At 41.1% G+C, this 16,921-nt stretch overlaps 1 protein-coding gene and 1 long non-coding RNA gene across 6 annotated transcripts in view; one reads left to right on the top strand and one right to left on the bottom strand.

Annotated features, from left to right (window-relative positions):
* LOC121718838 (oocyte zinc finger protein XlCOF6-like) overlaps nt 1-16,654 on the bottom strand; it is a 55,781-nt gene extending 39,127 nt beyond the window's left edge. For all 5 annotated transcript variants that reach the window (XM_042104156.1, XM_042104158.1, XM_042104159.1 and 2 more), the window contains exons 1-3: nt 16,432-16,654; nt 8,545-8,682; nt 1,337-1,477 (exon numbers count right to left, since the gene is read on the bottom strand). In XM_042104156.1, coding sequence (XP_041960090.1) covers nt 1,337-1,477; nt 8,545-8,680 — 277 coding nt within the window. In that variant the 5' untranslated portion in view covers nt 8,681-8,682; nt 16,432-16,654. The remainder of the gene's footprint in view (nt 1-1,336; nt 1,478-8,544; nt 8,683-16,431) is intronic.
* On the top strand, nt 10,631-12,212 carry LOC121719047. The gene is made up of 4 exons (XR_006034105.1): nt 10,631-10,907; nt 11,705-11,773; nt 11,914-12,038; nt 12,153-12,212. It is a non-coding gene; the product is annotated as an uncharacterized LOC121719047 (long non-coding RNA).
* Nucleotides 16,655-16,921: the final 267 nt, after the last annotated feature.

The raw sequence follows: 16,921 nt of genomic DNA, 5'->3' as shown, positions 1-16,921 counted from the left end.
ACATGATGTCATCTCTTTAGGTGACTGTCTTTTTTGGACAGTTCTACGAAAGGTTATACTGCTTTGTGAATTACCTCAGTCAAAGCATTTTCACAAATAAAGTAGGCCTACTTTGATTTTCTGTAATCCTCACTGTTTACCTTTGATTATCCTTTTTTAATAAGCATCAAGATGATCAGTGTGATTTTGGTCTTACTAACCTTAATTGAACCAAACCTTTTTTTTTTATGCCTGGCTACAGGTCTACAAACATGACAGAGATGTAGGCAAGCCTACAAACATGGCAGAGATGTAGGCTACTGGTCTACAAACATGGCAGAGATGTAGGCTACTGGTCTACAAACATGGCAGAGATGAAGGCTACAGGTCTACAAACATGGCAGAGATGTAGGTTACTGGTCTACAAACATGGCAGAGATGAAGGCTACAGGTCTACAAACACGGCAGAGATGAAGGCTACAGGTCTACAAACATGGCAGAGATGTAGGCTACAGGTCTACAAACATGGCAGAGATGAAGGCTACAGGCCTACAAACATGGCAGAAATGAAGGCTACAGGTCTACAAACATGGCAGAGATGTAGGCAAGCCTACAAACACGACAGAAGTAGAACGTCTGGATTTATCTATTCAAAATGCCAGAATATGCCACACACCACAGAATATAATCACAATGTAGGCTAAAATATCAGGACATATGTTACTCATGAATATAAATATCATAACGGTCATCTCATATGTAGAAGAACACACTTAAACATTAGGACATAAGTTACTCATGAATATAAATATAATAAGTTCTGAGTCCAAAACGAATCACAATGTAGGCTAATGCATCTGCTGTTTAAGTTATTTAACTTCACATGATTTCCATATTATAGCCTATTAGTGATCTGCGGTTGTGGAAATAAAGGCTAATAGGGCTAATAAATAATCAGTAATCGATAATCTTAATTACACTTTTCATCAAAACACAAAATAATCTTGATTATGATTTTTTCCATTATGCAATAACTAGAATTAAACTATACAAACATTTAGCATAAATTCACAGAGTGAGCTCTGTGTGTGTCAAAGTCAAAGTCAAAGTCAGCTTTATTGTCAATTTCTTCACATGTTCCAGACATACAAAGAGATCGAAATTACGTTTCTCACTATCCCACGGTGAAGACAAGACATATTTTGCCAATTTAGGTCCACAGACAAACATAACATTCAAGTAAACAAAAAAGTAAGTAAATAAGTAAATAAGAGGGCACATATAATAATGAAAAAATAAGAGCAGCAAAATTTGCTAGCGTGTGTGTCTGTGTGTGTGTGTGTGTGAGATCTCTTACGGCTCTTGGATTGTTCTGCATCTGTGTTGTTCTCTCTGTTCCTCCCTCGTTGTTCCTGTGTTCTACAGCTGTCCACCAGCACCACTGATACCCTCTTCAACTGGACCAGAGACTCGGGGTCTGTAGGGGACAGGTCCATTTCTGTAGGGACATGACATAGACACATAAGAATAGAACATCATGGAACAATTCATGTATTCTAGAATAGTGGTGGTAGTGGAGTGGTTAAGGGGCTGGGCTAGCATGCAGTAGCCTGAGAAGTTGTGGGTTCAATTCCCAGCCCCCACCATGGTGCCTTTGAGCAAGGCACTTAACCCCAAGTTGCTCTGGGATCAGCGTAGTCCTTTGTAATGTAATTGACATGTGTAAGGCACTTAACCCCAAGTTGCTCTGGGATCAGCGTAGTCCTTTGTAATGTAATTGACATGTGTAAGGCACTTAACCCCAAGTTGCTCTGGGATCAGTGTAGTCCTTTGTAATGTAATTGACATGCAGATAGATAGATAGATACTTTATTGATCCCCAAGGGGAAACTCAAGGTCTCAGTAACATACAGACATAACACATAACATGCACTTACAGCAAAAATGGTAAATATAAGTATAAACATAACAAAACTCCACTGTACAATAGAGACAGTAGAAGATAAGAAAAACTAACTAATAGTAGATAAACTAACTAGATAAAGAAAAACTAACTAAGGCACTTAACCCCAAGTTGTGTAAGGCACTCTGGAAGAAAAGAGTCTGCTAGAGCAGTGTTTCTCAAAGTGTGGTCCGGGGACTACTGACCTAAACACACACCTTTGCCATATGACTATAGTTATTACATTACATTACATTTGGCTGATGCATTTTTAACCAAAGCGACTAACAACAGTTTAAGCTTTTTAAAGCAATTCTCTCAACAATTATAGGACAATTCAAAAAAGCTCTAGTACAGGGGTTCCCAAACTGTGAGGCGCGCCTCCCCTGGGGGGCGCCAAATAATTTGAGGGGAGGCGCGGAAGGTTGATTCAAAAAAGAAGGAAAAACGTTTATTTCATGTTAGAACTATCTATGTTTTTTTTTCAATGATTATGTAATTGTCAACATTATAAAATCGAAATAAATCATAAAAGAGATGTATACTAAATCTTTGGGATAGTGGAAAGTATTATTGATCCCTAATGTATTGTGCCAAACTTCATATCGTAATTTAGCAACAGTGCCGCCAGCCGAGTTAGCTGCAAGTTACCAGTGAACGGCAACTTGCAGCTTGGAGCTTGGATTTGTAGGCTACACGCAGCCTTACAACACTGTTTACAGCTCTTCGAGTCACGGTAACATGTATTTTTACTTATGGTGTGGGTGCTTGCGTTTCTTTAGGAATCCGCCACCTTGGTTTGTATAGAAATGAATATTAAGTGACAGATACACGTAAGAGGTTGGACATACGTGACGGTAATATGTGAGGTTCCGATAGCTAACTTAAAATGGACAGATTTGTCACATTTTATCGCTGCACGGCCCGAGCCTGATATGGGCAACAAAGCCAAACGTCGAAAATATGATGAAAACTCATTGCATTGCATAGCATGAGCGCGAAGGTGTCACTGTTTTCAGAGGGGAGGCCCACATTGATGGAGTTTGGGAACCCAAGTGCATCAGTGCATAAGTGCATCAGTGAGTGCTGTTTTTTAAACAATCAAGAGTGAGTTAGTCAGGTGGTAAGTGCTAGGATCAGCAAGACTAGTTACCACTACTAACTAGTTACTAACCCCTAATCCAAAAGAAGTGAGAGAGCAGTTATGTTAGGATGGAATTAATAACAATTAAATTATATTTAATTGACATAGTGATATGTCAATTAAATATAATTTGTGTTACAACTGGTACAGTACATTAATGAAGTCAAATAGCACCATAGACCAGTGTTTCTCAAAGTGTGGTCCGGGGACTACTGGTGGTCCGCAAGCTATCCCAAGTGGTCTGCGAGCAGACGTGGTAAAAAAATAATATATATGAGTTGTTTGCAATATTGAACCAACTTGTATGTAATTCCAAACAGTTCTGCAACACTGACTATGTATGATATGCCAATTTAAATCATATGAATCCTCTGACACAATAAACAAGGTGCAAAGATAATAAGCAAGGTGGTTCAGTGAGTAGGCCTATTGTGTATTAGTTAGGTAGTCTGTGAGGTTTAAGTGGTCCTTGGTCTGAAAAAGTTTGAGAAACACTGTGCTAGAGGACTAGATGTAAATGATGATTCATAAATATCTGCGAATTCTGTGCAATTCCGTGTTTATAAGAGAATTCCGTTCTATTTCAAATCGGTCAACACCACAGTATGTGTCATCCTCTCCGAGAGGGTGAGGTGCTAGGAGACAGAATAGCAAATTATCCACTCCCTGCTACGTGCGTGCAATCTGCCTCAGTCTACATACTGTATACAGGTCAGGGTTCATACACATTTTCACCAGAGATTTTCCATAACTTTTCGATAAATTTCCATGACCTTATGTTCCCTAGAACATCACAATAACGGCCCCAGCCATGGCGCAACTGGCTGGGGCAACTGCACCGTACGCCGGCGACCCCGGTTCGATTCCCCCCCCCGTGGTCCTTTTCCGGATCCCACCCCGACTCTTATCTCCCACTCACTTCCTGTCACTCTCCACTGTCCTGTCGCATTAAAGGCATAAAAGCCCAAAAATATATACTTAAAAATAATAAATAAATAAAAAATATCACAATAACTAGCCTACAAAAATAGAAATCCATTCTTTCAAAACAGTCCTTGGGAAATTTGAATTCAAATTAAGCTTTATCTATGTATTTGTAATACATACAAAATGTCAACACCAACACAAGCAGGCACATTAGGATATATTTCAGCCCTACATTCAGCAAAGTTGTGCATTTAACTTTATGTGATCGCCTACTGTAGACAAATACCCTCCACACATTGAAATCCTAATTAATGTAATAGCCTGATCAATTACTAATCTCAATCTCAAGACTGAACTGCTGGTCCTCCCAGCTAAACCTACTGTACACTGCGACATCAACATCAAATTTGACTCCCTGTCTGTTTCACCTACCAGGACTGCAAGAAATCTAGGAGTTGTTCTCGACAACCAACTAACCTCCTCAGATCATGTTGCCTTAGTCACCCGGTCATGCCGTTTCGCACTCTACAACATACGGAAAATCAGGACTTACTTGACTCAAGATGCTACCCAATTTCTGGTTCAGGCAATAGTCATCTCACGACTCGACTACTGCAACGCCCTTCTGACCGGTCTCCCAGCCTGCGCAGTGAAACCGCGCACCTGGTCTACAACCAACCCAAAAGGGGACATGTTACCCCGCTGCTCATTCAGCTACACTGGCTACCTATGGCAGCCCACATCAAATTCAAGGCTCTAACGCTTGCCTACAAAGTAGTCTCCGGTTCTGCTCCCGCCTACTTGAATGCCCTCATGCAGACATACGCTACATCTAGACCGCTGTGCTCCTCAGACGAAGGACGTCTAGGTCTACCACCGGTACGCTCAGGCCAATCCAAACCTTTCTCCTCTGTTGTTCCTCGTTGGTGGAACACACTGCCAGTTCCTACAAGGGCAGGGACATTTTCCATTTCTCTCCATTTTCAAAAAACTCCTGAAGACCCAGCTCTTTAGAGAACATCTCCTCTCATAGCACCACTTACAACAAGTCTTGCTGATCCTACCACTTACCAGCCGTCTTGAACTGACACGTAACTGTTAAAAACAGCACTCACTGATGCACTTATTCGTACTGTACTCTACCGTTTTTAATTTGTCCTAAAATTGTTGAGAATTGCTTTAAAACTTAAACTGTTTACCATGTTGTTAGTCGCTTTGGTTAAAAATGCGTCAGCCAAATGTAATGTAATGTAAACTAATCAGCTCTTCTTCAACTCTGTCGGTTCATCATGACCACGTAATTGCGTGTTTAATTCACGTAGCTTTGTAGCGCCGCACACACTGGCTGGTAAGATGCAATGCTGAAGTAACAGGGCTGTAGCCTCCCAATTTGTTGGCACACTCGCTATTGACATGCTGATGGCAACACATCCACGTTTCTGAATCGTCACAAAATTGACTTGGCAACAGTGAAAGAGATAATCTCAATGCAAACAACGTGGAATAGGCTACAACGTCGGTGTGCATGACATCGACTGAAATATTTTCGGTCCTTGCATGACTAAACAACGGATTAAAAGGCTAATGCACCAAACGTAAGCTGACCATTATATAAAAAAAAAAAACTGTTTTAATCCAAGTAAAGCTAAACGTGATTAAATTAATAGCCTATTTTCCTGGCATAGCACATATCGTAGGCCTACAACGTCGAATTTAAAAATGGAACCGAAGATAATTAGGCTTTCCGCCCTCTCCCTTCCACTGTTTGTGTGTTCGACGGCAATGGATAAAGCGAGTCGAATGAGTAGAGGGAGGGCAGAGTAACTCCTTTTAGAAAAGGGTGTGTGTGTGTGTGTTCTAAGTCTCCGAATTCGGAGGACAGCCCCCAGCAGCGCATTGTGTTAGACTAGGTACTACATGATCATGGCAAAGAAAAGTGGCCCTATGCTGCCCGGGTACTTTAATGGTATAAAAAATGCGGAGACCAAGTAACGGTACATGGAAAAAATGTCATTCATTAGCTGTACAGATCCGTACGAAATCTGCAAAGCGGATCTAAAAGATGATTTGGACCCCTGGCCCGATCTGTTGTTTTGTTATACATTAATATGTTTCTTTTTCTAGAAGTCTAATGCTAGGGTTAGTTTGTATGTGATCTCTCAATAGCTAGTAGCTATCCGCTAACGTTAGCCTTCTAGCTAGTGCTACTCTAAACTTTAGGCTTGTGTTACTCCCATACATAAATGTGATCTAGTTTAAGTCATGCTACTCATATTATGTCAAAGTTGGGCTGGTAACAGATAATAGAGAAGAAGTGAGAAGTGAGGCTAAACATTGCTTAACTCTAGCAGCAGTTAGTGCTGGCAAAGTCATCATACGAGGTGCTTGCTAACCAAAACATGATATCTATGAGTTTTACCCCCATTCAATAATCCAACATTTCATAGACGTCTTTTGTTTATATTTATTTACCGTTAATAAGCATACCATGCATCGTGTTTCTTAGCCTATTACCTGTTATAAAATGGTCACTACAGACTCTTAAGTGGTCAAGGCTTTTAGTGGAGTCCTCTCTTAAGAGATCTTCTCTCCTTATTTTTCTCAACCATGTTTCCCGACGTTTTCTATACGTCTCCCGTCTTGCCTGATGATAACGTTCAGCCGGGATTGAAGGCAAACGGTAATAGTTCCGTTTATCACGGGTTGAGCGGTTCGAACAGCCATATACAGCACGAAAATTAACAATTTTGCCGTACAGTAACAATGCTACATTCAGTCGGAAGTTCAGAACAGGCACAGGGTTCAGAGCGGTTGCTTGTCCTCCGAGTTCGCCGTGACAACGGTTATCAGGGAGGGTGAAACCGTTCTATAAGTCGCACATGAGTATAAGTCACACCAGTCAAAAAATGTGTCATGAAGAGGAAAAAAACATATATATAAATCAGTGTTTCCCATACATTGACTTATTTGTGGCGGCCCACCACAATATCAACATTGACCACCACAAAATGATTTTTACAGGTTCTACTAAATTGTGCTTAACCCTTAGAACCCTAAGCTGTTTTTAGGGCATTTTCACTACCTTTATTCCTAAGGATTTATTCTGGTCATTATAACTGCCACACACACATATTATATATTGTTATTTTCAGCAGAGTCTAGGCTATCCAGATCTGCATCATTTCATGTATTAGTACTAGCATTGATTTTATTTAGATTTTTAAAGAATTAAAATATAAAAAGCGTATTATAAAAACTCTTATATTTTGACATGTATCTCACCACAGCAAGCTCATAGCTCTACATGCATTTTGCGTGTTAGCCTGTGTGTATGCACTCATGATTCTAAACTTTTTGCTGCATTGCCATGAACAAAGTAAAGGCAAAAAAGGTGTTTTTTGTTGAACAAATTGGGACGCAATGTGAGCCTTGAATTGGATGCCATACAGGAATTTGTTAGGATGTCAAAACCGGATGATAGATAGATAGATAGATAGATACTTTATTGATCCCCAGGGGAAATTCAAATTCAAGAAACACACGATAGCGTTAGATTATAAACATGCTTTGCCACAAAAACAGACAAAAACGTGGGGTAAGTCCAGCTATATGAAGTTATTATTTTGCTGTCACTTCGTCTGTTTTATAACCCAGAAGGATGTAATTGGTATCAAATGATAGCTCTGTGTCGCCTCTTTCATCTGACATGCGTGGCATATCTATCCGATCACGGGTCTGCGAGTAATTCAAATGAGAGTAATGGGTGTGCAGCGTTGGTTTGTGTACATGACGTTATTATTTTGCAGTCACTTCGTCTGTTTTTATAAGCCAGAAGGATCGATATACATGGTACCAATGGATAGCCCTGTGTCTCCTCTTTCATCTGATATGCTTGCCATATCTATGCGATCACGGGTTTGCGAGTAATTCAAACAAGAGTAATGGTGCACAGATGAACGCAGAGAAGTATAGACTGTGAATATGATGCAATTTGATTTAATTTCATGATTTTTTTTATTTTCATACTTGATCGTACAGACAAGTGTGTAGTCTCGCTTCTGCTCTGTCATGCAATAAAGGTTTCGTCTCACTGCGATGAACAGTTCCGGAGCAATGTAATCGGGTTCTAAGGGTTAAATCTGGTTAGCATCATAACCACGCTGCGCTAATGTGTTAAAAACTGTTACAATCAAGTTAATTCTGCAAACCTACCACCACAAATAGAATTCAATTATGTGGGAAACACTGTAAATATATATATATATATATATATTGCACCCGAGTCGCAGGACCAGCCAAACTATGAAAAAAAAGTGTGACTTATAGTCCGGAAAATACGGTATTTATCCACTGATATACCTGTAAAGCTGTAAGCCCTTGCACAGTGTTTGTGTTGCTGTGTGAGACATAAATGGGCTCTTTATTAATATTTGGAATGCTGTGTTGTTGTAATCAGTATTGGTCATTCCAGATAAATTAATTAAGTGTGTGTCTGTGTGTCTGTGTGTGTGTGTGTGTGTGTGTGTGTGTGTGTGTGTGTGAGATCTCTTACGGCTCTTGGATTGTTCTGCATCTGTGTTCTCTCTGTTCCTCCCTCGTTTTTCCTGTGTTCTACAGCAGTCCACCAGCACCACTGATACCCTCTTCAACTGGACCAGAGACTCGGGGTCTGTAGGGGACAGGTCCATTTCTGTAGGGACATGACATAGACACATATAAAAGAATAGAACAATGAGTAGTTGTGGGTTTAATTCCCAGCCCTCACCGTAGTGCCGTTGACCAAGGCACTTAAAGGGAAATTCCGGTGTTAAATGGGTTTTACATACCGTAAAACTTCAAATAATCACCGAGTCCCTAAGAGACGCCTGTCTCTTTTAAACGCCTGGCGTGGCTACAGGTTTGGGTTAAAGGCCGGTCTCCAGTAGAGGCCTGGTCTGTTTTTTAGTTTCGGGTTGTATTTAATCTTCTAAAACCAGTCAGATCGTCTGTTTAAAGATTCGCAATGACACGAAACCGTTATAGAAAGGAGGTTACTTACAGCAGAGTGAATTAGATGTTGCACGTCGTTACAAGCCGTCGCAAAGCATTCACATGTCTGGTCACAGTTGCAAGGTTTTAGAATGTTGCATCAAGTCGTTGCGAATCTTGGGTGTGATTTGGGCTTAAGTATATGGTGCAGACTGCGCACGTTATGATTAGATGGCATTAAAAGACTGCGGTGGGGAAAAGCTAGAGTTCCAAATTGTATAACTTTCCAATATGAACTATGCCTATATGTCCGACTTCGTCATCGTTCAATTCATCCCTTGTGTTTAAGGGATGTTGTGTAAAATTTGCAGATAGGCCGATTGTAAGCTTGTTTTTATGCTGGCAACAAAACCAGAACGGTTCGCGAACGTTATTCTTTATTCTAAATGCTATGGCGATAAAGAGAGAGAAGTCAGAAAAGGAATTTACCTTAGACTGGGCTATATCAGAGCCCGTCTACGGACATTCTCTGGCTATATAACCTACTGAAATAGGTTAATGATGTAGTCAAGTGCGCTTCTATGGGACTGGTGTGTGCGCGCAGAGTTTTTATTAATGAGTCGGAGTGGCAAGTGCTGCGCATAGTTGCAGTGGAATGTGGCTGCCCAGGGCATTATAAAACTTCTCACTCTTACACCTACTCATACACGGCGGTGAAACGGCGTATTTAGCTGTCTAAATTCAAATCATATGCTGGGGGAGGAATCGTCGGACATCTATGATTATTTTGTTATTCAGCACCACTGGTCAAAAATATGTTCCCACACGCCTGGAGGTAGGCTATGATTTGAATGTAGACTGTTGTCAAATTTGGCAAATACAAAACGGGAGAAACAATATGGTTCATGCTCTCTCATGCTGTTTCATTCGTGCCAAAAAGGAGGGAGAATGAAACATTAAGCACGTTCCACTTTTGCATAAATAAATTCCTGAACGGTTTTGGTCAGGGCTGATAATGCAACTGTATTTGACAAAGGACCGATATAGGCTATTTGCTAGTGACAAAATATGTCACTAGCAATATGTCACAGCGGTGCCGTCAGAATTTTCCCGGTGGATTTTAGTGCCCCACTCCGCCCCTGTACGGAATTAATGGACTTGGGCGCTCCGCTGTGCGCCAGGGAGTTCTTTGCCTCTCGCCCTTGTCCATTAATTCCGTAAAACAGGACACCTCGGCGGCCATTATCCCTATTTTATGCTTCAGCATCAAATCGACGGTGTACCCCCGCAGACCCCTCTGCATCACCGCGAACACCTCTCCGACCCCTCCGCCGTAGCTCGACGTGCACCTCCAAAAAATCAGCAGTAGTTAAGTAATTTAGAGACGATACCATACAAGACCGACGAGTCCAGGAAGTGACATCAAACCGGAAATAGGTACATAATATACTTTATCGTTTATGGATAATACAGGGGGGGAAAAACTTGTTTTTGACGGTCTATGGAAAAAATAGTCGCATTTGGTAGAACCTTTTATTATTATTCCTAATAATTTCTGGGAAAGCCGTAGCCTACTGGTTAGCACTTCAGACTTGTAACCGGAGGGTTGCCGGTTTGAACCCCGACCGGTAGGCCACGGCTGAAGTGCCCTTGAGCAAGGCACCTACCCACACAGCAGTAGACTCCTAGGCGGATCCGCCTTCAAGACGCCAAACCCGCGTGACTGTCGCATTCGTTTTGGTGCCGCACAGAGGATCAGCTCCGCCTCCAGGCGGCCCCGTAAATTCTACTGTCAAACAGCGGATCCTGAGTGGACCCATGTCGGATCCGCGGGCGCGGACGCGCATTTACTGTAACGGTTGAACATGACTGTACACCAAGAGCCAAGAAGAGTCATACTAGTGGATATTTTCTTTGCTGGGACACGGTTGCGCTGAACCCTCTCGAGTAAGTGATATTTATTAATATATTGCGACATTCACAATAGCTAAACATTGGCCTTTGTGGTTTTATAATCATCATGTTTATTAATTGTAATGACGTTGTTTGATATTAGGACTAACGTTAACGTTAGTGCAACCAGAGACGTTTGTCATTTTGTGCAACAGTTTGTGCAAAGTTAACGTTATTGTTAGCTGTGATGCTCATATGAGTCTGTAGCCTATCTGGTTTAAAATGGGATAGCAATTTCGGCAGAATATGTTATGGTAGTGTGATTTAAAAAACACACATTGTTATTTAACATTAGTCTGGTCTTGTCTGTTTTAATGTGTCGCTGTTGTCCATATAGTGCTACTATGCTAGCGGCATATAGCTGCTAGCTAGCATGCTGCTAGGCGCAATTGCATAAGTTATTGCTAATGTCTATTAGTGCTATACATATATTGAAATCACGTTTGCGATGCAAACCTTGATTAAGGTGATATTGGCACTGGTATTTCAGTCAATGAAGTCAGTGAAGCACTCTGCTATGATAGCTACCTACAACTTTAGCATGTTGACTCACTGATAATGGTTTAGCCCTAGCCTCTAGCTAGCTGTGCATTAACGTTTGCATTTTGCCAAGTTTGGTCTCATACGTAACTTTAGTGTCTATCTGCCATCTTTGTAATGAAAGCCTCGGCATTTTAATCACTGTTTAAGTCGGTTCAGACAACTATTGGCATCGGTTTGTGATTTATTATGCTAACGTAACTTAACTGTATGGAACTTGGTCCCCATCTTCTATTTTGTTTGTTCTGCAGCGTCAACTTTTATCGGCTGGATTCTAGCATCTAACGTTACGATTGCCTCTGTTGGGTTTGCTTGATCAAGTAAGATACTTTCTGGGTTGTTAAAATGTAATGTGAACACATTCCCGTAGCATTCCAAAATAGACCAGAGATGCTTGTACTATATGTATATTTGGAAATTTTGGGATTGCAATAACCATAATGATATCGTTATGTAACAGCCATCGTTTCGGGGACTCTGATGACAGTGAAGAGCCAGAAAATGGTGGCTGCATCTCTGAAGTACCTTCCAACTCGCCTGGTATATCAGTTGAAGCCTCAAGCCCAAGCCAATTGCACTGGCAAAGTAAGTAATAATCTCTTAACATTGAAATAACTAAATCATAATATTAATATTAGAGATATGGTTAACATTCTTAGTGCTAAAGACATTCCCCTCTCTTTGTATCTATTCCTCCAGCTCCACCATCTCGCCGAGTGCCAGGCAGCCGAGTCACTACCCCTCAACCTGGAGAAAACTGTTAAGGTAAAGACTGATCTCTGAAATAATATTGAATACAGTGGCCCCATCTATATTAACACAGCAGTAGTCACTCCATTACTTTCAAAATCTCAGCCAAATATTTTGTCAGTTAAAACATCTGCATTCATGCAATATTGCCTGAAAAGTTAATTCATTATTATCAGATTGTATTGAAACACATTGATTTCAATGTCAATCCATTCATGGAGTTGATATAGATAGTGCATACCAAAATATTGAAACATACAAATTCATGTCCAGCATGACCAGAGATTTGTTTTTGTTTGCCATTGTTTGGCCCTGTAGCTCTCAGCCTACCATGGTTAACAGATCACAACCATTTCTCTCCCTTAGCACCTCACCATGGGGCAGGACCGCAACACTCTTCACCACCTCAACTCCCTGCACCTGCATTTAACATACGGAGAGTTACTCAAGGTAGGGACTGATCTCTGAAATATTAGTGAATAGAAAGGCCCCATGTGTATTATCAGTCATGGTTAACAGATTTAATACAATTTTTTACAATTTAATACAATTTTACAATTTAATACTACCATTTAATAAAAAAATGTTCCCCCTCTCGCACACCGCCCACCTCACTATGGGCCAGGAACGGCAGTCCCTCCTCAACTCCCTCCACCCCCACACCAGCCCTCAACGTGCAGCGAACAGAGGAGCTTTGTAAGTCATGTTTCTTTTTAAATTTAATCTCCTTAATACCTATCTCATATATTGTATTGTGTAGGCATACTTGGCTTTGGATGCTACATACCATAAACATAAACATATCTGTCTGTTTGATTACAGGTGCTGTGAGGAAAAACATGGTGACACGGTCTGCCACGGACACTGAGGTCACCAAACACGCAATCAGGTGTTTCAACCGGCGGTGGATCGGGCAACGAGGAGATGTGTTCCGCCTCCATCCACACAAATGGAGTAATAGGAGAAATAAGCATTAAACAATCTTTTTATTGAACTTCTTGTCATTCACCAGTTATTCATTTTCTGATATTTTAGCTGTGCATAGCGCAGTATTTCATTGAAGTTGTAGCCTATTAGATAAAATATTTCATGTCTGCACTGACCTAGGCCTATAAAGCACTAAATTAGGTTTTGACCACAAAATGAATGTAAAGTAGCCTAGGCAATGTAGGCTACTTAACAAAAACAGAATAGCTTATAACCTGTAACTTTCCATAAATGTCCATTTTATATTTCCATTGAGTAGTGATCACGTTTGTACAGTAAATTGATGTCTTGACTTAAACCTTTTCTGTTAGGTTTATTGACAGTATTGTTAAGTTAAAATACGAGGCAATGCAGATTAATCGTAGGCCTATATTGCTGTAGTAGCCTAGGCTAGGCCTAGTGATAGTTTTACTTTTATCCTATAGTTGCCTAGTTTTATCCTACAGCAAGAACAGAAGGAATTTTGAAAATGAGATAAACGGGTCCAAAACGGACCCGGGCCAGATGAGCCTTTGAGTCCGTTGCGGGTCCGCGGCGGATGTATGTATCAATTTGCGGATCCCAAACGGACCCGCCGCGGAGGTAAGGTTTTAATCGCGGATGCGGAGCGGATGCAGTGCGGAGCCACGGCGGGTCCGCGATCCGCCTTCGTAGCGGATCCGTTCCTGAGAGCATCTGGACTCCGATACGGGTCCGTTTCGCGGGTCCGTTCCGGAAGTCGTCATACCTCCGCGGCGGATCCGCCGCGGAGTCCTTTTGCTGTGTGGGTAACCCCTCACTGCTCCCTGAGCGCCGCTGTTGTTGCAGGCAGCTCACTGCGCCGGTATTAGTGTGTGCTTCACCTCACTGTGTTCACTGTGTGCAGTGTTTCACGGTGTGTGCACTAATTCACGGATTGGGATAAATGCAGAGACCAAATTTCCCCTCACGGGATCAAAAGAGTAGATATACTTTCGTTGCCGAAGAAAATACCATGAGTCAGAGGATTAAACACATCAGGTAAGTTGTATTCGTCCATAGACTGTACATTACATACTGTTAAGTGACATAGCAGGCAGCAAGATGCAACCGTTAACTAGCATAACAGCTCTTATCGTTTCATTACGTTGGTGACGTACATCGTTCGAGACGAGAGATGTAGTCCACTGAGTGGATTCGCACAAAACCAACATAACTTTTGAAGTCTATCGAACAACAGTACTTTCTTGACGTGAAAAATTATCTTTTAAAATTCACACACATCATATGTGAAATTTGTGGCACAATTCAAACTGGACCAAAAAATAATTGTTATCTCTCCATTAACTCCCGTTCATAATTTTTTGAAAGATGGACCGGAAGTAGAAGGGGCGGGACTTCACCACTCTATTAGGGGTGTCACGATTCTCCAAATCCTCGATTCGATGTAATTTTCGATTTTCGATCTTTTTTGTAATATTACTATTAATGCATTCCTTATATGTTATTTACTCCTTTTGGCCTTTTCCTTTTCTGTTTCGGGGGGGGGGGCTTTTATTTTGAAACCGCTTTTTATTTTGAAACCGTTCCAACCGCGAGGTTGTAATGTAAACAGAACTAACATTAGGCTAAAACAGAGACGTGAACATAGTGAAATGAAACAACACAGAATGATAATTTGATTGTTTCAGCACACTCCGAAGAAACCCAAGGTTAGTGTTCATGGAATATGTAGGCTACTTATCAATGTGCATTTCAAGCCTTAAATTAACTTTGGACTGTAACTAGATCACCTTTTCACTTGCTAAGTTGAGTAGGCTAAGTTAGTTTTAATTGACGTGAATGAATGAATACTTCCACACCGGTGATTTCAAAGTAGCAAGAGGGGCTTTGATTTCGGTAGGTTCATGTGTATATTAACTGGCTGCAGCCTAAAATTAGAGCAGTGTTGACGCTGCAGTTCAGCACGTGCGTGTGTGTTTCTGCGTCTTGGCATAGGCCTACCTACATGCTGGACGTGACATGGGGTGTGGCTGCATCGTCGATTCTACTTTTAAGTTCGAAGTTAGAGATTGAGATGTAAATTCGATCGATTTCGATATAAAATCGAAATCGTGACACCCTTAGCTTTTATAGAGTTATGCATTCTTCCTTTTTGAAAACTTGAACTCCGGGAAAATAGACGGACACAAAGAGGTCAGGGAATGACGCGTTGATTTTGGGCTGAGCTCAACGTATATGTAGCGTGATACAGGCAAATGTAGGGATCCAATAACAGCTCATGTCTAGCAAGGAAACAAACGTTCAGTGTTAGAAGTACCGAAAGAACATATTTTAGATCGATGTTGCAGACCAAATATACTCGGAATATGTAATTGACACTACAATGTAAGCATGCTAAGTAAGGGATACTGGACTCCACGGTGGTCTGTTCACAGAAGTTAATGCACGGTCGAGGTTGTAAAACGGCCCCGACGCGAATCGGAGTGTATAAACCTCGTAGTGCATTAACTTCTGTTAACAGACCACCGTGGAGTCCATTATCCCGCTGTTGCCACTTGCGTTGTGTTCATTTCCTGTTACAATTTAAACGTTTTAATCGCTAAAACTGTCTTGTTTGTAGAACTAATTTCTTCCGACACATATCAACTAATTTCTCAACTCACAGGACAAACTGCCGCTACTAGTTCTAAATGGTATCTATAGTTCTATCTCTCCCGTTGTCAAGCGGGCGTATCCCAAGATTCTGATGAACTTTAGCTTGGAAACATCGCTTTTACTTAGCCTGCTGTCATCCATCTAGCTAAAAGCCACCTCCGTCATATGCTACAATGTTACTATGTTCTGAACGTCTGCATTTTACAGCTCGGATGCAACGTGACAGTTCATTTAAACTTCACAACGAGTTCGGCGAATTAACATACAAGTGTGATACGGCCAAAAAAATGGATCTACTTCATAGGTGTGCAGATAACATACGGTTAATGGTCGTTCTAAATTACGTAGGACAATGGGAAATTCAACCAAGCAGTGGAATAACACGTAATAACACTCGCTTATTTTGGTTTGTTCTAATGTTTCCCGTTCAATAACGCACTCGCTGTCCCATTTAAATAACACGACACGCAGAGAGCTCTTTGAAACTGTTGAAGCGCGTGGCGGCGACTTCACTTCGAGTGTCGCAACTCTCTTTTTTAAAATTATCTATCTATCTATATTTTCTATAGCTCTGGTTATAACTATAGTGAGTCTGACCGTACGTGGCAATCACGTACCGCCTTACCTGCTGATCCAGTAGCCAAGGCTAATAGATATGGCGGCCAAATCCCCACTTCTTGTTGTATGCTAGACGTCAAGTATCAAATCATGAACAAAGAAAATGCCAATAAAAAAATCAAAACAAAAACGAACAACGTAAGCCCTAGGTAGACAATATGTGTAACTTTGTTGCGCACGGAGGAAGTCGCATTGTTATAGTGATGTGTCCATGGATGTGTCACTCTTCTTCTTCTTCTTTCGGTTTTAATGTCGGTTGGCAACTAACTTTAATGGTGCATTACCGCCACCAACTGGACTGGAGTGTGGTACTGGAGTCTAACTTTTCCAAATACGATGCAAACAAACAAAACAAAACAAAATATCAAACTAAATTATTTTAATTAGTCCTGTATTCCTTAGGAAGCCAATTACATAGTTAAGACAAATTTCACCTGTGTTTCTTTGTAGACTGTCTTCTAAGTTTAACCTCAATCTCCTGGCAATTGTGAGATTAA

The sequence above is a fragment of the Alosa sapidissima genome, chromosome 9, assembly GCF_018492685.1.
Source record: "Alosa sapidissima isolate fAloSap1 chromosome 9, fAloSap1.pri, whole genome shotgun sequence".
Lineage (NCBI taxonomy): Eukaryota > Metazoa > Chordata > Actinopteri > Clupeiformes > Clupeidae > Alosa > Alosa sapidissima.
The sequence above is the reverse complement of the archived record's forward strand: the minus strand, read 5'-3'. Positions and strand labels throughout refer to the sequence as shown.